This window comes from Tribolium madens, unplaced genomic scaffold (genome assembly GCF_015345945.1).
Source record: "Tribolium madens isolate multiple individuals breed KSU strain unplaced genomic scaffold, Tmad_KSU_1.1 Scaffold_97;HRSCAF=244;Tcas5.2_LG3a, whole genome shotgun sequence".
NCBI classification, from domain to species: Eukaryota; Metazoa; Arthropoda; class Insecta; order Coleoptera; family Tenebrionidae; genus Tribolium; species Tribolium madens.
In genome coordinates this window covers 5,031,135-5,057,066 of record NW_025401069.1, presented here as the reverse complement: position 1 = coordinate 5,057,066, position 25,932 = coordinate 5,031,135, and the positions used below count along the sequence as shown (strand labels likewise).

The 25,932-nt window shown below is 35.9% G+C and overlaps 2 protein-coding genes across 2 annotated transcripts; one reads left to right on the top strand and one right to left on the bottom strand.

Annotated features, from left to right (window-relative positions):
- Positions 1-502: 502 nt before the first annotated feature.
- Positions 503-25,862, top strand: LOC123014902 (laminin subunit alpha). The gene is made up of 37 exons (XM_044414205.1): positions 503-727; positions 2,530-2,676; positions 4,828-5,064; positions 5,115-5,285; positions 5,332-5,545; positions 5,598-5,807; positions 5,858-6,130; positions 6,182-6,319; positions 7,455-8,186; positions 8,239-8,495; positions 8,543-8,818; positions 8,866-9,075; positions 9,124-9,432; positions 9,483-9,792; positions 9,843-10,000; positions 10,063-10,616; positions 10,665-11,194; positions 11,243-11,480; positions 11,529-11,772; positions 11,825-11,952; positions 12,007-12,131; positions 12,389-12,562; positions 14,636-14,917; positions 14,970-15,196; positions 15,243-15,410; positions 15,462-15,913; positions 20,079-21,240; positions 21,290-21,420; positions 21,468-21,963; positions 22,021-22,353; positions 22,402-22,715; positions 22,765-23,009; positions 23,059-23,142; positions 24,310-24,698; positions 24,749-24,994; positions 25,045-25,432; positions 25,481-25,862. The coding sequence occupies exons 1-37, from the start codon at positions 503-505 to the stop codon at positions 25,750-25,752; spliced, it is 11,049 nt and encodes a 3,682-aa protein (XP_044270140.1). The 3' UTR covers positions 25,753-25,862.
- On the bottom strand, positions 16,468-19,756 carry LOC123014903 (RNA exonuclease 1 homolog). Its single transcript, XM_044414207.1, has one exon. It carries the CDS (start codon positions 19,522-19,524, stop codon positions 16,708-16,710), a length of 2,817 nt encoding a protein of 938 aa, XP_044270142.1. The 5' UTR covers positions 19,525-19,756; the 3' UTR covers positions 16,468-16,707.
- Positions 25,863-25,932: the final 70 nt, after the last annotated feature.

Genomic DNA, 25,932 nt, shown 5'->3' with positions numbered 1-25,932 from the left:
AGTCACAAAATGAGACGATACCTCTATCCTTCTTTCCTCTCCGAGAAAATGCAAAAAGAATGTTTGTCATTGTAGGTGCAGCATGTCTTTGCACCACGTAAATCATCATCTCGGATGGTCGGTGGTCAAAAATAATGAATGGAAGGGATAAATGTGTTCAACAGGACCGTACTTTCAAAATTTGAACCGATCATAAAATAATCAGCATCATTTTTGAAAATTTGCATCACCATCGAATTTGTACCAAACACTTGAAATGTCTATGCAATGAAAAGTTGTATCTTAAAAATTTAACAAAAATATTTTAGTGTGAGATATTTGGTCAAGTATAATTCGATTTGAGTTGCGATTTAGCACTAGTGTGTTTATAACAAATGAAATATTTAATGTTTGTCAATTGTTAGTGGAAAATTGCCGAATCCGGTCCTGTCTAAGGGTTAAACAATTTGCGGACTAAAGATGCTGAGTCTGATTGTTGTGCCGGCATCTCAGTAGCGTAGCGATGTTCGTGGTAAGCGCGTGGACGGGCCTTTTGGCCGTCCTTGTGCTTCGACTTGAGACAGTGCAAAGTGAAATTTTAACCCCCCCTTATTTTAATTTGGCCGAGGGCAGAAAAATTACAGCGACGGCGACTTGTGGAGTCGACACTGAAGGACCCGAGCTTTATTGCAAACTTGTGGGGGCTAACGCCGAAAATGATCTAAATGTTAATGTGATACAGGGACAGGTAAAGATTTGGCCATGCTTGAAACTCTTTTCTATCAAATTTAATTCATAAAAATGTACACCAGCAATTTTTGGTTTGTTATCGAGCAGTGAACTTTTTTTTTTGATAAATAAAAATAAAGTGTTAAGTTATTTTCTAAATGTTTATTTTTGAAATTATTAAGTCGTTAGGGCTCGTGTTTCCTAATTTCTGTGACCTCAGAGATAAACATGATGTGCGTTGACTTAATTAGTTCTATTATCAAATACAGTATTTAAATTGTGATAAAACTGATCGAAAATATGCCCTAAATAGATTTGTCTTTCTTGTTATATTGAAAATCCCAGATATTTTTATCTTTTAAGTACAGGAAGTCATCTTAGAATTGGTATTTAAATAACAATCGGGGTTGAAAAATTTTGGCGTTTTCTTAAACTCGAAGTTATAAATAAATCATGAATTTTTACTGAAAGAAAATATTGAATTGAAAAAAAAATTTGAAATTAATTTTTCAAGAATTTTAAGAAGGGATTTAAAATATTTAAGACTGAAATATAAAGTAACAAGATGAATATTTAATTACTGTTTTCTCAATAATACTACTTTTTTTTTCAAAAAAAATATCTTTTCAGCGTTTTGCTTGTGCACTTTTTGAAAACTCAACACCCTACATAGGGTGTGCGTAAAAAACAACGTTGATCTGGGGGTGATTACTTTGGTCAAAATGGGAAAAAAGTCTGTCTTCATACTTTACCTGTTTAGAAGTTGTGGGTTCGATACGTTTCAAACAATTTAAACGAGAAGCTGTGAGAAAAAACTGTTAATACCGAAGCTAATCTTAGTTAAATTATGTAAAAAGTTGGTCTCTTATAGAAATTTTTTCTAACAATAATTTTAAAATGGAATTCGGTAAAGCATTTGTAAGAAACCTAGTTTCAGTTCAAATAATAAATGATAAAAATTATCAGCAGACTTTAGATAGTTTTTCTAAATGAATAATAAGTTTCCGGATAATATTATCTTTTATTTATAAAATAAAAACAACGGTATAACGGTGGATTTTAATTCTAATATTTAGCTTACGAATGGGCATATGTATTTTTAAAAGTAGATTTTTTATAATTAAAAAAGGCATTATTATTTGTTAAAAAGCGAAAATAAACTATTTTTAATTTTATGGGTCATTTTTTTAAAACCTGAAACAATTCAATTCCATTTTTGTAAATGATACATTTTTATTATACTATTATTTATAACGTCAATGATTTTTAAATGACAACATTATCAGTATTTTTTTTTTAAATTGCAACTAACATTTTTGTTTAGTGTTTTTGGTAATACATATTTTCTTTTAAAAAGATAGAAGAATGTATACCTATTAGGTACTAAAAACCGTCAACAAAATTGTTGATTGCCATCTAAAAAAATTAATGATAATACCATTACTCAAAATCCAATCGCGTTATAAATGTAACAATACTCTAAAAATGTAGCATTTATAAAAGTAAAGTCTACTTGTTTGAGAATTTTTTTGAAAAATGACCCATAATTCATATTTTGAATTTTGTGCGTTACTTTTTGGTTCATCCTTTTGTATAATATGTAAAATATATGTAAAAATGTATTTTGTGTTTCCCTTATTTTACATACATAAATAAGACGTTTCTGTACCTAAAAATAAGTGAAACCGTTTTTTTTTTCTAATAATATAAATCTACAATATCTTCCTATAAAATTTTATGTATTTATAATTAAAGAAAAACAGATGTTTAGTTCTATTTAATCACATTTTAAACTACAGTAGCATATTTTATGATTTCTAGTTTTGCGATGTTTGCGACCCAACCAGACCGGACAAAATGCACCCTCCGGAGTTCGCGGTGGACGGCATGGAAACTTGGTGGCAAAGTCCTCCACTATCGCGAGGAATGAAATATAATGAGGTCAACTTAACCATTGATCTTGGCCAAGTAAGTATCGCTTTTTTAACAAATCCACACAATTTGTCCATGTGAAGTTTACAACATCCGGAACTATTTGCTATTTCTAGAATCCCACAAATTTTAGTGCAGGAGGAATCAATGCACTACCAGTAATAACACTAATTTATAAATAGCAAATTTAAATTCTTGTTATAGGGATTACGATCGGCCAAATTCTGTTGTTTATGTAACGTGTCATCTGTCTAATTTTACCATTTTCCAAGTGTCTATTTTGAGGGGCACAGAATCGTTCATTTTTATGACTTTCCAAGTTACGCTCCTTTCTCTATTCATTCAGCAAATCGTCCATTGACAAAAATACTCGCAAAGAGCGGCATTCCTGTTCCATTCAATTCAAATTTATTTTCCCACTGTGTTGCACCGAAAAACTTGCTCTAATTGATTTCAATAGGCTCTGGTGTAGTCAAAAGGCACAAAGCCCATTCCTTATATCCCAACTATTAATATCTTGCTGTTTATTGCAGTTTAATGAATGGAGTATTTGCGAGCGTGATAAGCAAACATTGATCCTGAATCATAACTCAAGTAAATGTTGTCATCTTGCCTGCAATTTTAATTCTATGTTTAACATTAGATCATCGAGAGAACTAAATTGAACGAATTGTTTATGCTAGTAAGCGAGGACCGCTGCTTCAACTGTCTGACTGAACTTTCAAGTTGTCACAAAAAGAGCATCTGGCATGCACATGTTTTATTTTATATTTTGACCCCCGTCACATAATCTTGAGGGAATTCGTCTTGGGGCCTTGTTCTTTGTTTTAGCCGACTCAGAAGAATAACTCAATGACTTAATTAATATTTATCTCTGGAAAACTTCACCTTTGCATTGATAAACGGTATAAAATGTTATAATGTAATACAAGGATGTCGAGATGTAACTTTATAGCCGGCGTTTTTTCTTATTTAGCTGTCATGAATTTCTATTGCTACATATCATATCATGACACGCGATGTGGGTGTTTGTTTCCTGCAATAATCAATGTTTAAAGGCCTTATCAGTTATCAGAGGATGTTCTTGTCTTTGTTCAAGCATCGTTTTATAAATTGAAAATCGTTATAATTTTCTAATAAATTAGAAAAAAACAGAATTTTATTTACACAAAACCTAAGTCAGAGCTGAAGAAAGATAAAAATAAACGATTGTACTTTTTGTAACATTTTTCCTACCTTTAGAATTTGGTTTTAATGGGAGTAATAAAAATTGTAAATCTTATTACTTTTATACATTGTTATGTATAACTAACACCGATTTTAATAACACTACCCAACAAATTTAATTTTTTTAATGTGATTGATCTATTAACACGTGTATCAGGGTACATTAACATCTCTAATTACGAATTTGATAAGAAAAATTCTCCATCACGTACAGATTTTAAGTTATAGGAAAATAGTTTTCTCAAATTTTATCGTAAAAATTGTTCATTTCAAATAGAAATTAATTAAATAGACGACGAAAGAAATTAATTTATTCACTAAACAAGAACAATGTTGGAAGATGTATAAGATTCTAACATAAATCTGTTGTAGATGAGTTTTTGCAAAAGCTGACTTTCTTTTGTAGGGTGTTTTAACTACCTTTATCAGGAACCAGCAGTAATCCCCCATCTCCCTTGGTACCTCTTTTCTATCGTCAATATATCCTGGTGGAACCTTTCCCCTTGCTTGTCACTAACGGCACCCAAATTTGGGGGAAAAAAATTTAATAAGAATAGAGAAAATTAATTTCAATGTTTCGTTTTTCGGCGATTTTGTCTAACATACTCGTACTTACATGTGTTATCTTAAAATGCCTAACTCTAAAATCTGACGTGCTATGGAATTTTCTTTATCATATTTGAGTTTAGCACATAGAATTGAACAAAAAATAACTGTTTTCTTCTCAGTCACAAAATGCTTGTTGGCTAGTGTAATTAGTCGTTTAATTCAGTGTATTTATTGTTTGCCAAAATAATATCATTCACTATTTATTTAAATTTTGTTTTGAAAAAGTCTTGATTCTACTTAAATATTGAATTTATTTTGAGACAGAATTGCTTTAAGTATTTTATAACGGCTTAAAAAAGATAAACCGTTTCTCTGTGTAATTTTTTAAGTTGGGTCTCTTGTTCTTTGTAGGAATTTCATGTAGCTTACGTTTTTATTCGAATGGGAAATTCTCCCAGGCCCGGCTTATGGGTGCTGGAAAAATCGGCCGATTACGGCAAAACATACACGCCTTGGCAATATTTCTCTGATTCCCCCGGCGACTGCGAAACTTACTTTGGTAAAGAAAGTCTGCAACCAATCACCAAAGATGACTCCGTCATTTGTACGACGGAATATTCGAAAATTGTACCATTGGAAGGAGGAGAAGTATGTTCCAAGTGAGATAATTCAACCACTTTTGGAAAATCAAATTTTAGATAGCAATTTCGTTATTGAACAATCGACCCTCAGCGAAGAATTATTTCAATTCTACGGTTTTACAAGAATGGACCCGGGCAACGAACGTGAGATTGAAGCTTTTGAGAACGAAAAACTTTCTAGGGCATCTCATGTCGGTCGCTAGACAAGATCCGACGGTTACGCGAAGAGTAATTTTTATTTTTTGTCGTAATTTGTAATAATGAATTTTTTTAGTACTTTTATTCGATTAAAGATATCAGTATTGGTGGCCGTTGCATGTGTAATGGACACGCTGATACTTGCGATATTCAAGACTCTCAAGATCCGAGCGTTCTGTTATGTCGCTGTCAACATAATACTTGTGGGGCGAAATGTGACACTTGTTGTCCCGGCTTTGAACAGAAGAAATGGCAACAGTCCAAAATAAATCATCCGTTCGTCTGTGAACGTAAATTTTTAAACACCGTCATTTAATTTAACACTCGCACCACTTTTTCCAGCTTGCAATTGTTTTCTTCACAGCAACGAATGCGAATACGATGAAGAAGTCGACCGCAAAGGATTATCTCTCGACATCCATGGCAGATATTCCGGCGGAGGTGTATGTCGAAATTGTCAACACAACACCGATGGAATAAATTGCAACAAATGCAAACCGACATTTTACAGACCATTTGGCAAACTCGAGAACGACACCGATGCCTGTCAACGTAACTTTTGTCGAACACTACCAAAATTTTGTTTCATTATTGTTTTTCAGCTTGTAACTGTAACTACTTTTACTCTACTGGTAATTGTGCGGAAGGTTCCGGCCAATGCGAGTGTAAAAAAGAATTTCAACCGCCCAATTGCGATAGCTGCAGTTTTGGGTACTTCGGGTACCCAAATTGCAAACCGTGTGAGTGTTTCTTGAACGGAACCAAAGATTTGCAATGTGAGGCGCGCAATGGACAATGTCCGTGTTTGTACAATTATGGAGGGCAATATTGCGGAGAGTGTGCATCTGGGTATTACAGTTTTCCCGATTGTAAACGTGAGTTGGTTCTTACTTATTTAAAGTTAGGGTACCTAATTTATTTTATAGATTGCGAGTGTAACCCTGAAGGTTCCCTCACGAATGCTTGCGACCAAGAGAGTGGCAATTGCACTTGCAAAAATAATTTTGGAGGAAAACGATGTGATGAGTGTCAACATGGATACTACAACTATCCAACTTGTGCATGTATGTACAGTCGAACAAAATGAAAATGACGCCTCAATAAACCAGCCCTTGCTGTGGATGCCGACTCTTCTAACCGCAAGCAGGCAGTGTCGTAAATTATTTCGGATTGCAAACTTGTTTCAAGATAAATTCCTTTAGAAATTCAATTCAGAATTAAACTAATCCGAATTAAGTTGCTATTTCTTTTACATTGACAAAAATGAAAATTCCTAGAGAAATTCAACTTCTCAGTTGGCTAGGAGACGCAATAATTGTCAACTTTATAGCTAGTAGTGGAAAAACTTTTTTTAATTGTTTTTTTCAAATTAAAATTAATTAACATAATTTTTGTACAAAATAGACTTTCTCAATTTTAAACTTATGTAAAACAACTGTTTATTTGAGAGAAGAATGTTTAATTCCACGTGTACGATTTAATTCTTTGAGCAAAAAGCGAAATTAAAATTTTATTACGATTAACACGTTCTGTAAGCCGGCCCTAAGTTTCCTATTTTATAATTGTCATTGAAAACAAACCAAAATTATTTATTTAATTTAACCAGGAAAAAGACCGCAAAATTATTTGAAATTAGTTTTTTTATAAAATTTATTTTTTGATAATTGTAATACTTTTAAATTAAATAAACAGGTTTAGTTTTTAAATAAACATTTTAACAAAAACCATTTCTTAAAACAAATTAATGTAATAATCTGATAAACTGATAAACTGTTTTCCAAAATTAAATTAAGTAACATAATTTTTGTACGAAATAGGCTTCCTCTATTTTAAACTTGATTTTAGTAAAACAATAATATTTTAAATGATTTATAAAATAATTTTATATTGAAAAACAGTATAAAATAGTTATTAAATTAATAATGATTTGTTTTTTGTCATCATTTCCTTCAAAAAATTTTTCATTAACAAAATTTTATTTAACGTTTGTCAATGCAAAATAAATGGCAACTTAATTCAAATTAGTTTCATTTCGTTTTCTGTAAACCGGCTCCTAAAGGAATTTATCTTGAAACTACGTCAAGTTTGCAATCCGATAATACTTTACGACCCTGCCTGCCTGGTTTATTAAAGCGTCATTTTCACTTTGTTCTTGGACAGTCATAGTATTTAACAATAAAAAATTTCTGCCTCTATTAGATTGCAACTGCGATATAAAAGGAACAAAAGAAGGCATTTGCGACAAAGCCACCGGCCAATGCATATGCAAAGAAGGCTACACCGGCGACCGTTGTGATTCCTGCCTTGCCGGCTACTACGGCTACCCCGATTGTCAGCCTTGCAACTGTAGTAAAGTCGGTTCGGTTGGTTTCAGTTGCAGCGCCACTGGAAAGTGCTCGTGCTCGACCAACTACGGCGGCAAGACTTGCGATCAGTGCAATCCTGGATATTTCAAATACCCTGAGTGCTTGCCTTGCGAATGTGACAGCCACGGCTCGATTGGTGTTTCGTGTGACGGCGAAGGCAAATGCGAATGTCACCACAATTTTGCCGGCCTTCGATGCGACTCGTGCAAAGAAGGTTTCTACAATTTTCCGGCTTGTGAAGACTGCAATTGTCATCCGGCCGGAGTTGTGGCGGGTTTTGCCGGATGCGGATCGGTCCCAGCCGGGGAACTTTGCCAGTGTAAAGAACGAGTAGAAGGACGTATTTGCAATAAATGCAGGCCTTTGTACTGGAACTTGAATCCTAATAATCCCCAAGGATGCGAGGAATGTAAATGTAATATTTCGGGAGTGCTTGGAGGGATTGCTGTGTGTGATTCGGATACTGGGGAGTGCGTCTGTAAATCACTCGTGGTGGGTCGAGGATGCTCGGAATGTGTCGATGGCACGTATAATTTAGAAGAAGAGAATCTCTTTGGTTGTACCGGTAAGTCAGGAAACTGTAATAGGAGTTGGGAGGTTTGAAATGTTTTTTTTAGATTGTGATTGTGATGTTGGGGGTTCGGTTAATAATATTTGTGATAAGGCCACTGGACAATGTTTATGTCACTCGAGAGTTAAAGGACGTACTTGCAAAGAACCACTTGAAACCCACTATTTTCCAACTCTTTATCAGTACCAGTATGAAGTTGAGGATGGACGAACTCCGGCAAATACGTTAGTGAGGTATGCTAACGATGAACGCACCTTCCCGCACTACTCCTGGAAAGGCTATGCCGTATTTGGGCCCTTACAAGTAATGGAGGATTTTTTATCCGGCCCTTGAAATAACTTTTTTTTTAGAAACAAATTTTGCAAGACGTGATTATTCTCAAACCGTCACTCTACAGAATGGTGCTACGTTTTGTGAACAAAAATCCGGAAACAGTCATTGGAAAAATTAAAATAACTCCGGATAATCCTAGTGATAATGAACAAGAAATCCAGGTTCAATTTAGGAACAGTACAGTTCCGGCATTTGTAACCGTTTCAGGCCCTATGGGAAATACTCCTCAACCATTCGTAATTAATCCAGGACGTTGGCAGATAAGCATCGAAGTGACAAAAGACCTACTTTTGGTGAGTTACTAAAGTGGAAAACTCGGACTAATTTTCATTCTTTTTAGGACTATTTTGTACTCCTCCCTGAAGATTTCTACTTGGCTACGATTTTAAATAAAAAAGTTGAGACTCCTTGCACGATCGATGGCCCTAGTCTTTGCCATGATTATACATATTTAAATTTGTCTCAATTTTCGACGACTTACGGAGTTGGTGGGTATGTACCAGAAGGTCGCCGATCTACCAAACTTAGGGAGTATTTCCAAGACAATAAGGTAATACATCGTGTTGGTTTCAATTTATGTTTTGAAATGTTTTTCTAGCATTTGGAGAAAATTGAAGTTGGAAATAGAGTCCCTGTTTTAAATCTTGCCCAACCTAACGTTTCCTTTAACGTCACCGTGCCTAAACCCGGCCAGTATGTTATTGTAGTTAATTATGTTACGCCTAAAGAGGACCAAAGGACTCACAAAATTGATGTTAGACTTCAGTCGGGCCGTCATACAAATGACGGAAGGATAGTTTTGTATTCGTGTCAGTACACCACGTTATGTCGGCAAGTTATAACCACTCGCGATGGTATAGTTGCGATTCAGCAAGTTGACGGAAATGAAATTAAAGTTGACTTACATGTAAGAGTTCATGTTTGATGTTAATTTTAAATTTAAAATCTTTTATCTAGAGCACTAACGCTGATGTCGGAATACATTCTATAGTTGCAATACCATACGAAGAGTGGTCTTTGGATTACATTAAACCGAAATCGGTGTGTATTAGAAAAGATGGGAAATGTTTAGCTGCCTCTTTCCGACATCCACCTGAAACGAAGAAAATCCAATTCGAGGAAAATAACGTCGACCTTGCGACCACACAGTGGAATAATACTTACATGTGGTTGAACCCCAATTATGATACACTTGATTTGAAAGGAAAAGTGCCTACTCCTGGGTATTACACTTTTATTGTACATTACTACCAACCGTATTTCCAAGGTAAGTCAAGATTAATATGTAGCTTGTGATATAATTATTCCTTATTTCAGATTTTGACGTTACCGTTCTTATGCAAAACGGGCAATTTTACGAAGCGACTTTACCCGTTCATTATTGCCCAGCTCGGTCCGGCTGTCGCGCGGTTATAACCCAAACCGATGGCAACACAAAATTTTTATTAACTGAAAATTTCATGCTGACACTGAAGGTATTGTAACTAATAATAATGTAAAAATGCATCTAATAATTAAAAAAATGTTCAATCAACAGGAAGCAGGCAATAAAAATGTTTACCTCGACTATTTGCTAGTCATTCCGACGGATTTTTACAGCGACTTATATTTGGAAGAAGAAGATGTGGACCGCACCGGCGAATTTATCTCAACTTGTGGTAGCAATCATTTCAATATAAATACAACAACTGAAGGTTTTTGCAAAGATTCGGTATTTTCGATAACTGCAGGACACAATAGCGGGGCTTTGCCCTGCGGATGCGACTTTGCCGGCTCTCTCAGTTTCGAGTGTGATAAATTCGGCGGTCAGTGTCGCTGCAAACCGAACATAATCGGCCGAAGATGCGAAGCTTGCAAAACCGGTTATTTTGGTTTTCCCGACTGTAAACCATGCAATTGTCCATCGATTGCATTTTGCGAACCTACAACAGGTCAGTGTATTTGTCCACCACATGTGGTTGGCGAACGGTGCGACCAATGCGAGCCTTTGACCTACGGATATGACCCCATCATTGGTTGTGAAGAGTGTAAATGTAACATTTTGGGGATCGAGGGTACGGAGCAGTGTGATCTCAACAACGGTAGTTGCCAGTAAGTCCAAAAAATAACATTTCCTGTTTTTAATCCCCGAGTTTGCAGCTGCAAGACAAATGTTGTTGGGAGACAATGCGATAAATGTTTAGCCGGTCATTACGCCTTTCCCTATTGCGAGTTTTGTTCTTGCGACGATAGAGGCACTACTAATGAAATTTGCGATCAGGCGACAGCTGAGTGTTTCTGTAAAAAGAACGTTGTGGGACCGACTTGTGAGATATGTCGCGAGGGGACTTTCAATTTACAAGGCGAGAATGAGGATGGATGTACTGAATGTTTCTGTTTTGGGAAAACTACAAGGTGTACAAGCTCGAAGTTGATTAGGACGTCAATTCTTCAAATGTCTGATTGGGAATTAGTTGGACTTAATTTCAGTACCAGATTAGAAATTTATCCTTTGAATTTGACAGTCCATAATGCCGAAGAGAATTCAATTGGAGTCGCATTTAATTCGGTTGATTTTAAAAACACCACCGTGTATTTTACTGCACCTTACGATTATACAGGGAAAAAGTTGACAGCTTATGGTGGTTTTCTCAATTACACACTTTATTATACTATAACACCGGGTGAAGGTTAGTAATACTAAAAGTTTAAACAAATTGCGACATTTTTGTTTTTAGGTTCGGCTGTAAGTGAAGCTGACCTCATACTCGAGGGTAAAAAGACATATTTGACTTATTTGAGTTACGAGCAACCAACAGCTGCAGTCGAATATCACGCTAGTGTTCAGTTAGTTGAGGAAAACTTTGAATTGCCTACTGGTTTACCAGCGAGAAGAGATCACATAATGGAGGTATTGGAGGATTTGAGGGGTGTTTACATAAGGGCCACCTACTGGACTGCCAGTGTTACGACTAGGTAAAAAGGAAATTCATTACTCACTTGTGGACGCTCTGTATGTTTCAGATTGTCTAATGTGATTCAAGACGATGCAATCTCTTATCAATTCTTCACTGGAGATAACAGAAACTTGGCGTTTGCCCTCACAGTGGAAGAGTGTCGTTGTCCGGAAAATTACCAAGGCTTGTCTTGTGAAGAATGCGCCCCTGGGTACTATCGGGTCGAAGGTGGCCCACATGGGGGCTACTGTGTACCTTGTCAGTGCCACGGACACGCCGCTGAATGTGACGTTAATACGGGAATCTGTCTTGTAAGCCACGAAATTATTATTTTTTAATTTCTGTATGATTTTTTTTATTCAGAACTGTACTCACAATACTCGAGGAGACCATTGCGAACTTTGTGAAGTTGGCTATCATGGAAATGCTTTAGCCGGCACTCCGATGGATTGTTTAATTTGTGCGTGTCCTTTACCAGTCGCAAGCAACAAGTAAGGATTTCTGTTTTACTTGAAAAATAAAATCAAGTGGATTTGTTTTCTTAGCTTTGCTACAGCTTGCGATGTTAGTGCCGATGGCGAGAAAATCAGTTGTGAATGCAAGGAAGGGTATTTTGGGGCCAGGTGTCAGTCGTGTGCTGCAGGGTTTTATGGGAGACCAGAGTCATTAAGTAAGTCAATGAAGGCCCGGAAAGGTTTAATTTTTGATGCTTTTATGTGTTTATAACATTTGTTAAGAGTACAGACGGTGAAAAAAGAAACAGTGAAAAATTATAAAAATGTCGTTTAAAAAATTTATTTACAAAATTACGTAAAATTGATTTAGAGAAAACGTTTAATTTTTGACATCCATTAAACAAGGTTTGATTTGTTAATAAACAAAACAAGATAATTTAAAGTTTACATTACATGTTTTGAAATTTTTTAGATGATTATTGTAAGCCATGTCAATGCTCTGGTAATATCAACCCCGACGATCCCAGTTCTTGCGACACAGTCTCAGGAGAATGTCTACGATGTCTAAACAACACTTATGGCAAAGCTTGCGCCTTATGTGCTCCTGGATATTTCGGAGATGCCGTCAATTTAAAAGATTGTCAAAGTAAGTACAGTTTAGGCACAATAGAATTATGAAACACTTAAATATTGGATTGATATAAAAGCGCTACGAGTGAGATATGTAATTTTCGTGTATTATAATATAACACAGGGCGACAAAAAAAAGTCATGTCGTGACAACTTGACAAATTTTATATCATTTTGTTCGTCTCAGTGAGACAAATCAAATGCACTAAAAAAATTTCAAAAAGTCCACACACTTTGAACTAAATAATTTTTTTCTAATTTAAATGAATTTAAAATACTTTAACTTTAAAAAATCATTACTCAATAACTATTAGGCCGATTTCCTTCAAATAAAGACCCTCTAAAGGGATGGTCTTGCCCTTTAGGATGATATGAAATTTGAAATTGAATATTGGCAAAAAAATTTTTGAACAGTGTTTTAAGAAGTTCGAAGTAAATCGAAATAATCTAAGAAAAACCCTACTAGTGAACTTTTTTTTCATTATTACCATCGTGTAGAGCATCTCTTTATTAGTTGTAATCCAACTTTTCAAAAGAATATACCAAGTAGTTTTCAAGATATGATTTTTTGAAGTTAAGGTTTGCTATGCTAATCAAGCATTGCTCCATATAGGAGAAATGCATGTTAATCTTACTTAAAATTGCATTTTTATAAAAGTATTTGTTTTAAGACTCTTCTTTTGCTTAAAAATGGTCAACTGCATTTTCTTTGTTCTAATTAGAATAAACAAAAACTGTTTGTTTACTTAAAACAAACAAAGAGTGTCTGCGTACTAATTAAAGCAAATAAAGAGTTTTTTTGTTCTAAAAATGATTACTGATCATTGAGCAAAAAGGATCTAGCAGTTTAAAGCAGTAGCTTTAAATATAAGAACAAATCTTTTTCAAATTAAATTACTTCCATTCGGATTCCAACTTGTTCACTTTGTTCTAGCTTTCTGAACTTTTTTTTTTAAATGTTCTCAGCAAATGCTTTCTCATCACTTTCTACTGATGTTGAATGCAATAAGTCAGTTGCTTCGTGTGCAACTGTTATCACAACAACTACTACTTACAAGCTAACTGAAGCTGATCGTAGAATGTACCAACAAAATAAATCAGGTAACTTATTGCATTTAACATCACTCAAAAGTGATGACAAAGCATTTGCTTAGAACATTTTCAAAAAAAGTTCAGAAAGATAGAAGAAAGTGAACAAGTCGAAATCTGAATGGAAAGTTATTTGATTTGAAAAAGATTTGCCCTTATATTTAAAGCTCGTGCCTTAAACTGTTAGATCCTTTTTGCTCAATGATCAGTAATCATTTTTAGAACAAAAAACTCTTTATTTGCTTTAATTAGTACTCAGGTAATATTTATTTGTCTTAAGTAAACAAACAGTTTTTGTTTATTCTAATTAGAACAAAGAAAATGCAATTGACCATTTTTAAGAGAAAAGAAGAGTCTTAAAACAAATACTTTTATAAAAATGCAATTTTAAGTAAGATTAACATGCATTTCTCCTATATGGAGTAATGCTTGATTAGCAAACCTTAACTTCAAAAAATCTTATCTTGAAAACTACTCGGTATATTATTTTAAAAATTTGGATTCGTACTAATAAAACGATGCTCTACACGATGGTAATAATGAAAAAAAAATTACTCGTAGGGTTTTTCTTAGATTATTTCGATTTACTTCGAACTTCTTAGAACACTGTTCGAAAAAAAGTTTGCCAATATTCAATTTCAAATTTCATATTATCCTAAAGGGCAAGGTCATCTCTTTAGAATGGTCTTTATTTGAAGGAAATCGGCCTAACAGTTATTGAGTAATGAAGTTACAGTACGAGTATTTTAAATTCATTTAAATTAGAAAAACAATATTTAGTTCAAAGTGTGTGGATTTTTTGAATTTTTTTTTGTGCATTTGATTTGTCTCACTGAGACGAACAAAATGATATAAAATTTGTCAAGTTGTCACGACATGACTTTTTTTTTGTCGCCTTGTGTAATTGAATAAAAATCTTTAAGACGGTGCTTGTGATTGTCAAAATATCTAAATAAAACTTTCGAAATACCTCTTTTCTTAAGTAAAAAAATGATTCTAGGTTGCATATGCGACGAGCTGGGCACCGACCACTGCAACAGCTTCAGTGGAGAATGCGTCTGCAAACCCAACGTAATCGGCGAAAAATGTGACCGTTGCGAAGTGAAACATTACGGTTTCCAAACAGGGGCCGGATGTGTTCCTTGCGATTGTGCCGAGGCTTCGGATAGTTCTCAATGTGACGACGTCACGGGTCAATGTAGGTGCAAACCTGGAGTCTCTGGCAGATCGTGCAATCGTTGCAGTGCCGGCTTTTGGAATTACACAGCAGACGGATGTGTTTGTAAGTGTGCCAGTTTTTAGTTTTTCGGGATAAATATAGGAAAAAATTTCAGCATGCGGTTGCAAAAGCGAGTATTCGCTCGGTTTCGGATGCAACGCTATGACGGGACAGTGCGAGTGTCTTCAGGGGGTGGTCGGAGAGAAATGTGATCAGTGCCCCCATCGATGGGTTTTCGTGCCGGATTATGGGTGTCACCAGTGCGATAGTTGTACTCATGCTCTACTTGACGATACTGATGCGTTGAGACACCTAATTGACCCCATTATTGTTGAATTTGATGTGAGTAATTTAATTGTTGTGAGGTGTTTGCATTGTTTATCTTTAGTCGGCGAATTCCGGGTACTTTACTCGCCGAAAACTCGACAACATGAGAGACCTTTTGAATGAATTGAAGCCGAAATTTGACGAAGTCGACCCGAAACAGATCAGTTTGGATTTCTACATTGACGAGTTGCAAACTCTGGAACAGGACTCGAAGAATTTAAACCGAAAAGTGATTTTAAGTCTTTCCGAGTTTCATTTGTATGATTTCCTTTTCTTTTAGGCGAATTATTCACTAGAAAACAGTGACTCACTCAGAGTTAATTCTATTGATCTTAAAGAAAGGGCCGAAGTACTTTTGGATGACGTTCAAAATGCTGAAGACGATTCTTTCCGGGTAATTGACGAAATCAATAAAATCACTTTCCAGTTAAACAAAGATGAGAATCCAGAAATTGACTCGGCGTTAGAGGAGGGGCAGGAACTCCTGGATGCGATTAAAAGATATAATTTAACAGGTCGTGAAGAAATGGCCGATGCCGAGTTGGACAAAGTGTCTAATTTGTTGCTCAATGTGAGCAACTTTAAAATCCCAGTTGATTATTTGGAAGAGAAAGCCGACAAAGTTAAGGAAAGTCTGAAGAATTTCAATGACAAATTGGATGATTTGTACAATCAAACGCAGTACTCATTGAGCAAGGCTAATGAAGCGCAGAGGATCATTGAAAAGAGTGGGTAAGTACAAATACATAAGGTGTAAGACTGATTCCCGTTATAAAAAAAAAATTAAAGCGGAAAAAAGAAACAGATATTTATGTGAAAAATCTATCTTAGCACCCTTTTTTACATTAAATTAATCAAAACAAAAAGCAGTTCAGAAACACGTAATTTTAGAGCTTTCATTCTTCAATTTGTGTATGAAAAAACTATTGTTGGCGTTACAGAAAAAGTGATCTTTAAAACCTTTATTAGCACCTAATATTTCTTTTAACAACCACCACCTCACACTAATGAAAAAGTGGTCGGTGGATTTTGTCAAAATTAAAAACTAAAAATTTGTTGATTTTTGCCAACTTCAGAAACTACAAATTAACTTATTCAACTTCTAGAATTCTAGATGAAATAAAAGCAAATATTTGAGGATACAATTTTGGACTGGATGTTTTTGTTATTGTGAAATGTTAAATATAAAAAATAAACGATTCAAATCTAGAAACATATATCCTTCGTATTGAATTATGAATTTTCTCAAGAGTTTGAATACGTAACAATACACAAACATATTGACATCATTGCGATAATAATTTATTCTTAGTAATCAAAATATAATATCAGTCACTGGCCAGTATCTACATATTGTATAAATTTATTATCAAAATCTATTAACATAAATAGTTAAATTAAAAATACTCAATCTACACAATTCTTAAAATATTGAACAAAATCAATATATCCCACACTTTACATATTAACAATAATATAAATACCATATATTCAACATGAATTAACAACGTGAAAATCAACCATCGTCACTTAATTCCACGCACTTTCAATTCTTCTTTAAGTTTCCACTTGACGAGTTCCATACAAGCGATGGCATCTTCAGCACTATCGTGTCCACTAACACTATTCTGTATAATTTTTTTAAGAAAATCACTAGCTAAAGTCTTCAACGCCCTTTTATGCGGCAACCCCATTTTATGCGGAAACAACACCGAAGTGTCGATAATCGTTCCATGAATAATTTTCAGCGCTTTCATATCCGACTCCAAACTGTGCCCTATAAGTATAGTTTTCGAGTTACACAAATGCAAAATATTCGCTTGAACTTGCAAAATACTAGTACTGGTGCGTTCCATTTGTTCTTTGGTGATGCCGGAAAACGTCGTATTATAGTCAATGATCGGATTCAAAGGCTTCACTAGAGTCTCGTACACGGTTTTACAATCCGAATCGACGATGGTCACTCGCGTCAATTCCAAACCTTTAATGGTGTAACACATCTCGCAGTCCAAAGCATAGACGGCGTGACTCCTGGGGTCCTCGTCGGACTCGGGCTCCATCGTTGCCTGGAAGCCCTCGAGCTCGGCCTCACTACACGCTTCGGACACGTGAGTATTTGAAGTTGCACAGCCATTGTCGTCGTTACTTTTGCAACAAAGGTACGTTTGTTCGCCCCGCAACGTCCGCTTTTTGAGGGGGTGGTATATGCACTCTTCTGGGTACAACACGAACCCGTCGTCGTCCACTAGGTATACTTTGCCACACCTCGAGCACTTCCTCTGATTCTCTCGGAGACTCATCCCTGGAGTGATCTTCCGGTTTTTGATCGTCGCACGGCCGGGGATCTTACTCTCTCGGGGGTACCCGTGGATGTCCAGCTCTTCGTTTGTGAGGACGTAGCCTTTGATGTGGTTGTAGAACCGTTTTCCTTTGTAATTCGACGATGAGTCGTTGGTTGGGGCTTCGCCATCGCCTATGGGGCCCAGGCCGAGCTTGTCACGTTCTTGTAATTCCTTTCGGAGTCGATTCACAGCCAACATCGCCGAATTCTTGTATGTTGCGAGGACTTTGCACTTTTCGTAACATGCGAATTCCTCGTTGAGGGCTCTGGTGTAGGCGTCTTCTTTGATTAAGTAGAGTTTGACGCATTCGTCGGCGATCATTGTTAAAAATCGCGTTCGCACGTTTATAGGGAGTTTTGATTTATCAGCGTTTAACACATCTGGAATGTCCGATAGAGAAATATCGGGCACGTGAGCAATACGTTTGCCTTTCACCGTTTGGGCAGGCGTTTTGTTAAGTGTTTCGGTGGCTTTCTGCTTTGCTAATTCTTCAATCTTCGCTTTTGCTCTCTGAATCAAGTTTACGTTTTGGACCGCAGCAATTTTCTTAGGTTTGCTTTTCGAATTGTTGAGGATACTGTCGATTACGTTGGCATTTTCACTAGGTTTCGGTTTTGATGATAACTTCTGAAGTTTGTAGTTCCTCGCCGCTTCTAATAAACTAGGGGCCGGTCTTTTGACTGCTTGTTTCACTTCGTTTATTAGATTTTTCTGTTCGTTGTTCGCTTGAGCTAATTTGGCTAATTTAAATCGATTAGCCATCGCTTGGGCTGGATTAGCCTGAGTTTTTGGCTTCACGTAATTGATTTTCGATCCGCCTTCACTTGCGTTGGTTGAACTATGAGCGATTCGTTTCTTACTTGCATTAGTTTCTTCTTTATTTACTTCGGGCTCTGCAGGAGTAGGTTCTTTATTTTCCACTTTTGGGGGTTCATATTCTTTGAATATTTTGTAACATTCGGATAAAGTGTCTTCATCATCATCATCAAAATCGATATTTGGAATTTCTTCAAAGCTATTTGAGTACAATAATTCACTATAGTCCTCATCAGACGGCTCTGATGATTTTCGACGTTTTTTATTTTCTTCATCATCTTTTTGTGGTTTTTCTTTGACCCGTTTTTCCTTTTCTTTGTGACGTTCTCTACTTCTGCTCCTACTTCTTCTCTTATCTTTATGTTTGCTTTTACTTTTTTCCTTTTCCCTGCTACTTTTATGTTTGCTTTTGTGGTCCGAGTGTCTATCTTTTTCCTTACTTTTGTCCGATTTAACATCTTTCTCTTTAACGTGTTTGTCTTTACTTTCACTTTTACTCTTCTCTTTGGTATCTTTTTTATATTTAGACTTGTGAGATTTACTACTGCTACTACTACGTTTTTCAATCTTGTCTGTCTTCTCACTTGAAACTTTTTCTTTGTCTTTACGGTTTTCCTGATGATGGTTTTCTGATTTATCTTCTTTGACTACATTATTTTCTTTAGATTCTTTATTTTTTGGTTCTTCAATAAGATCGTCTATCAAGTCAAACTCAGCAGATAAATCTTCAAAATTGATATCATTTCGTAAAGAAATTTCAGGATTATATTCATCATTCGCAATATTTTGCTTAACTTCCCTAATGGCTTCAAAATCACTTGTTTCTTTTTCATCACCTTCCAAGTCATTTTCACGCTTACTAGCCGACGATAATATACTTAAAGGAGTCGGTTTGTAAGTTGGTTTTTCAAATGTAAACTTTGGTAAAGGCCTGATCGTCCGGTCAGGCCTGAACGCCAAATCTGGTACGTAACTGATTGGAATGTGGCTTTTTATATTGGCCAACTCGCTTTTTGGAGTAGGTTTATACGTAGGAACTTCTACTTCTTTTGGGGTTTCATTTGCGACTTCCTCTGTTGTTTCTTGGGTCTTTTTTCTGTGCCGAAAATGGCAATAAGGCCTGTTGCAAGTACTTTCAAAATAAGGACATTCTATGTCTTGAAAATAGCCCTTCGTCGGTAGCATTCTTACGGAGTTTTAAACTTATATTATTATTAGAGTTTAAATTAAGAAAATTTTACACAAAAACACTTCAATTATCACAAACATAACCTCACATTGTTTGGGATTTTGCTTTTCTTTTATTAATTCGTGACGGAAATGTCATGAACTGTCATTGTAATGGCCACGTGATCATAAAATATACGCGGTAAAAATTCAATTTTAAGAACATGGAACAACGAAAGTGATCGAATTATTTGCGAGGAACGGAAGAACGGGTCTGAAGTTATTTTTATCTGCTTCCGTTTACTGGAATCATGTGGGCAACAGATGTTGAGCGCAGTTCAAGGACGTACAAGACACACAAAAACTAAAAATAATGTAAATCGGATTTGTAATCAGGTTATTCACTTTTAAATAAACGCAGTTAAAGATAACAATGCTAAATTTTAAATTATTTTATTAATTGAAGTTGAAATGAACAAATAAAAAATTACGTTTGAAAGTCATTTCAAAGGAATAGTAAAAAAAAATTTTCCCTATTTACGGCAACTAATTGATCCTTGTTTAAATTACAGTAAAGAAAGGCTTAAGAAAAAACTCGACGATATTAAACAGCAGACAATGGACTCGAAAAACAATTTAGAGGTTTCCCAAACTCTGAATGAAAATTCGACCGAATTCAAAAACAAAGCCCAAGAATTGTTGGCGGAGTTACAATCTAGGGCTTCGAGTCTAGAAGATTACGTCAATGATTTTAAGAAGTCGGTAGATGACGACGAGGCCCAAATCGAGGAGGTGCAGCGTTTACAACCCGAAGTTGAAAGACACACCAAAAACTTAACTGAAAAAGCAATGCTTCTCGATAATCTTTTAAACGAATCGAGAGATTTATCGGGAGGGGCTGTAAGAGCAGCTAATGCCTATAAAGACATAGTCCAAGCGGTCAAAAATGCCAGCGATGCTGCAAAAAAAGCGAAAATCGATGTAAATAAAGCCTACGACATGATACCTGACGTTGCAAATAAAACCGACAATGCGGACCAAACGTCTTCAGTATCATTGAAGGATGCTTTCGAATTATACCATTCAACAAACGATGACTTAAAACCGAAACTCGAAATGGCCATTGCGAAATACAAGCCGATCAGTGAGAGCCACAAAAAAAACAAAGACATGTTGGATAATATTGAGAAAATTAGTGAAAATATCCAAAAGCAGTCCTTGGATAAAGCTTACGCTCTCGCTGTTGACAAAGCGGACAATGCGATTCGACATGTATCAAATATTGAAGGCATCGCAGAGGGAATTAAGTTTGACAAGTTGAAGAATCAGACGGAAAATGCAACTTCGTTACCCAAAATTGTCGACGATATGAATCGGGATTTGCTACAAACGCAGAAACAATTGAATACTGTCAATGATAAGTTGCCCTATATCATCGACATGATGGATGAGTTACCCGAGCAGCAAGCCCGACTTCAACGAACTGTTGATAATATTGCCAATTCGATGAAGAAGTTGAACCAACAGATTATTTTGGCACGAGATCTGGCCAATCAGATCAAAATAGGAATGAAGTTTTACCCCAACACAACTTTAGAACTTGAGATCCCAACGAATCTGGAAGAACTTAGCACTTCCGAACGGATTTCTGGGTACTTCAGAACGGAGAAACCATATGGACTGCTGTGGTACTTGGGTAATCCCTTGGGGACTAAATTAAGACGAACGAAAACGGTAGGTAATTGAAAATCTTGGTCTGATTCATCCAAAATGTTCTTTAAAGGATGATTACATGGCGTTAATTATACAAAATGGTTACCCCGTCTTGAAACTCGATGTTGGAAATGGCGTCGAACAAATAATCAACGAGAAATACGTTTCTGACGGTGTGTGGTATCAATTCATAGTGGAGAGGTATTGAAATTGTAGTTTTTTCACTTTTGCTTAATTAAAATTTCTAGAACTGGTCACAATGCAAAATTAACAATTCGCGAAGAGTTACCTGGAGGCATTGAAAATATCACTCAGAAAGAAACCACACTAGAAGGCCCCTTATCCATTTTCAATTTAGACAAAAACAAGTCGAAACTATTCGTTGGAAGTTTCCCTGTGAATTATGCGATGCAAAAAGAAATCGATGTGAATTCTTTCGAGGGAGAAATTGAGGATATGGTGATTGGCGACAAACCAGTTTCGTTGTGGAACTTCAACAATGGTTTTGAAAATAATCACGGAGCCGTCGAGAGAGACAAATTAGTTAATTTGCAACCAAGTACCGGCTTTAGGTTTAACGGAAACGGTTATGCCATTTTGAACGCACGTTCGTATGGGTTTAGGACCAGATCTGATATACAACTCAGTTTTAAGACGTTTGCAACAGAAGGATTGCTCTTCTTGGCGGGGCAAGACAAGACGTTTATAGCGCTGGAACTCAGGAATGGGAAGGTTCTATTCCAAGTGAGTTATTTTCAGAGTTTGATTTTCTTACAATTATAAATAAAAATTGTTTTAAAGTATAATTTGGGTCAACAAACTAAAGTGTGGCACACGACGAAAACCTACAACGATGGTAGATGGCATGTGGTGGAGGCGAGTCGTGAAGGGCCCAAAGGCCGATTTGTGGTGGATAACGAGGATATACCAGATACTACTCCTGCAATAGATGGCACGTTTATTGAACCTATTGAAACTGTTTCATTTGGTGGTTACCCGACTAAGCATCGGTACATTGATGTCAGTCAAACGAGATTCGATGGTTGCATTGATAACGTTATGATAATGGGCAGTCCGGTCGATTTGAGAAATAATATTAAAGTGTACGATGTCACTCCCGGATGTCCGGTCAAAGTAGGTTTTCAACTCGTATGAAAAGTTGTAATTGACCAAAAATTTTAGTTCTCCCAAATGGTGTCGTTTGATAAACATAGACCGGGGTATGTCGCCCACGGCGGCGTGGCTATCAACAACGATTTCAAGATAAGTCTTAAATTTAAAACAAAGGAAAAAGATGGCTTGATTTTCTACGCCACGGATAAGCTGCACGAAAATAACATTTCGCTTGCACTCAGGGACGGTTATCTTGTCTTAATCAGTCAAAAAATCGAGTTGGTCTCGAAAGACACATTCAATGATAGTCTCTGGCATGTTGTGTCAGTGATGCATAACGATCACGAATTAAGAATTGATTTCGACGACATCGACAGCAGACCGTAAGTTAGATAATTGTATTGAAAAATTGAAAAACTGCATTTTTTCCAGACTCGACACTAAACCTCCACCATTATTTATCCTCCACGGCTCCTTATATGTAGGTGGCCTACCAAGACGAATCATTTTATCTCCTGGTACCGTAGGCTCAGAGTTACCATTCAAAGGGTGCATCGGTGACCTCACTTTGAAAGGAAACGTCATCAATTTTGCCAACAGCACGGATAAGTTTAATGAAATTTTAGGAAAGTGTATTTATGACAAAAATTACAAAGCTATCGATAAAATTGATAAAGGTTAGTTGTGTAAATACATTAGTTACCAATATAAAATTATTTATTTTAGAACCAACATTACCACCCCTTGAACCGCTAGGACCCGCCACAACCGGGGGCTACGGCGACGTGACGAAGTACCGCCCATATGAACGTACGTAAATCACCCGGCGCACCCTCCATTTTTACATGACTTAGATTCAAATTGTTTCGTAGAATGTTTTACAATAGCTGAGTACAAAACAGATTGCCTGCATAAGCAACGTTAGCGGAAAGAGCACTTTATTGTTTTATTTTGGAAGAAAACTTTTATTCAAAACATTATTGTGTTAAAATATTTTGATTCAGGTTAATTTCCGGCTTAAAATAAAGCCAAACCACTTGAGAATATCACAAATTGCTTTATTTTAGCCTAAAATTTGGATTGAAGAAATTATTTTTATAAAATACATTAATTTCGAATTAATTATGTATTAAAATCTATCAAAATTTAATTTAAAATAGCTGAAATTGCTTTATTTTAGCCTAAAATTGTAATTGAAGCAATTATTTTAATAAAAAACATTAGTTTTGAATTAATTCTGTATTAAAATCGAGCAAAATTGGATTGAAAATAGCTCAAATTGTTTTATTTTGAGAGAAAAATATTATTTAAATTATTATATTGTTGTAATACTTTGATTTAGGTTGATTTCCTGCTTAAAAGTGAGCCAAATGCATTGGAAATAAATCAAATCGTCTTATTTTGGACAGAAACGACGAATAAACACTCTTCTGTGTTCAAATCGAGCAAATTGCCGAGTTTTCTGGCTTAAAATTCAGCCAAAACGATTGGAAATTAATCAAATAATCTTATTTTGGCCGGAAACGACGAATAAACACACATTTCGTTGTTTTTGTTTAAGAAAGCCATGCAATTTAATGTATTTTAACAAAATAAGTACTTATTAGCTGTTTCCGGTCAAAATAATACCATTTAAGCAAATTCCGTTTGGTTTGGCTCGATTTAAAGCCAGAAGAGGTTGTAAATAAATGTTCAACATGTACTATTCTGTAATTTTCGCTGTATATATCGCTCTTCGTGGCCATTTCATAAAAAAATATTAGTCTTGTAATGTAAATTGTAAAAAATAAACAACTCTTTACAAATATCTCGCAAAAGTATATGTATGTACATACTTCATTATTAATAACTAACAAAAATTACTTCTGTGTTTGGTCAAAATCTGCAAGTCAAAGGGGGCGAAAAGTGCACGTTCCACTAGAGTAATTTTAAATTTTACTTTTGTTCAAATCGTACACTTTGTCTATCTGATTTCAGAAACTACTATTCGAGGTGACGGTGGTCGAGACGACTACGTGACTAGAACTGATGAAGAAGAACCAGTGACAGAAGTAGTTCCACTACCACCTCTTCCACCGGTCACTCACGGGGCTGTTGGTTACCCACAGCCCACGACGCCTCCACCACCTCCGAAACATTCATGTGCATTGCCAATTTCTCCTCCCCAAACTAGTGCAGGGGTTTACAGATTCGGGGCTCAAAAAGACAGTAGACTAGAAATAGATAAATTACGTGGTCGGTACAAGAAGCAATTCGATTTTGTCCTCAATTTCAAGAGTGATGATCCAGACGGCATCATTTTTTACTTGAGTGATGATAACGAGACTCATTCACAGTACGTAGCTGTGTTCTTGCAAAATGGACAAGTAAGTACTCCATTAAGAGGTGTCTTTGATAATAATTAATATTTTTCAAGGTTGTTTATACGTACAGTGACGGCAGGAGTTCGTCAGTGTTGAAAACAGACGGTTTAAAAGACTACAGTGATAATGAATGGCATTTGGTCGAGTTTAGCAAAGACGAGCATCGCGCTAAACTAGTTTTGGACGACGTAGTCGTGTCCGATAAGCCTGTAGCCAACATGCAAAAAATTGATATTAGACCACCTCTCTATGTAGGGGGTTTAGATCCTAACCATTATAACAAAATTCAAAGCAAATTGGTAGTAACACTTTATTAGTTTTTCTCATTATACGTGAAACTATCTTTTAGAACCTCACAAAATCATTCAGTGGTTGCATTCGCAACATGAATATGAACAGCAAACCTCTAGAATTCCAAGCACAGAATCAAATCGGAGTTGTCCCCTGCTTTGACCAAATCGAAACTGGAGTATTTTTCCCAGTAACGGGTGGTTTTGTCAGAATTAAAGAACCGAAGTTTAAAGTGGGAGAAGTGTTCAATGTGAAACTTGATATCAAGCCGAGACGAGATTCGGGAGTTTTGATTGCCGTTAATGGTAGGAGAGACTTTTTCGTCTTGGAAATGATCAATGGTGAGATGAGTCTTACTGTTGAAAATGGAAAAGGCCCGATTAGAGCTGTTTACAATCCGAATAAGAAGTTCTATTTCTGCGACGGTCAATGGCATAGCATCCAAGGTATTGTATACCTATCCTGTTGTTTCTTTAATTTACACATTTTTTTAGCCGTAAAATCGAAAAATGTTATAACCCTTTCTGTCGATAATGTGTTCACTGACCCCAAACTCGGGGATCATTCGTCGACTTCTACTGACACTGCCAGTGCTCTCTTCTTAGGTGGGCACCGATATTTGAACGCAACTAGAGCGAGAGGAATTGTGACAAGGTTGCCATACGTTGGATGTGTTAAAAATATCTTTATTAACAATGACCCAGTTGAGATTAATGCAAGTATGGCAGAAGGGGATGTTATCGTGGGCACTTGCCCGACTAATTAAAAAATAAATCGTTTCTTTACCTACGCTTTTGTTTATTCTAGCAATTAACAATTTTTAAGAAATTATGTAGCCGATTACTTTAGCCAAATAAATGATTTCAATGAAATTAATTCAAATTTTCTAACAAAGGAAAGTGTGTTTCATCGTGATCACAAAGACCTGACACTGTTCAAACAAAAT

What these genes read in the sequence shown, in the direction of transcription:
- LOC123014902 (XM_044414205.1), top strand. Translation starts at nt 503, where the DNA reads ATGTTCGTGGTAAGCGCGTGGACGGGCCTTTTGGCCGTCCTTGTGCTT. An exon ending in TACTATAACACCGGGTGAAG is followed by an intron (nt 11,195 to 11,242) that starts GTTAGTAATACT and finishes TTTTGTTTTTAG; the next exon opens with GTTCGGCTGTAAGTGAAGCT. An exon ending in AATTAAGACGAACGAAAACG is followed by an intron (nt 21,241 to 21,289) that starts GTAGGTAATTGA and finishes TGTTCTTTAAAG; the next exon opens with GATGATTACATGGCGTTAAT.
- LOC123014903 (XM_044414207.1), bottom strand. Translation starts at nt 19,524, where the DNA reads ATGCTACCGACGAAGGGCTATTTTCAAGACATAGAATGTCCTTATTTT.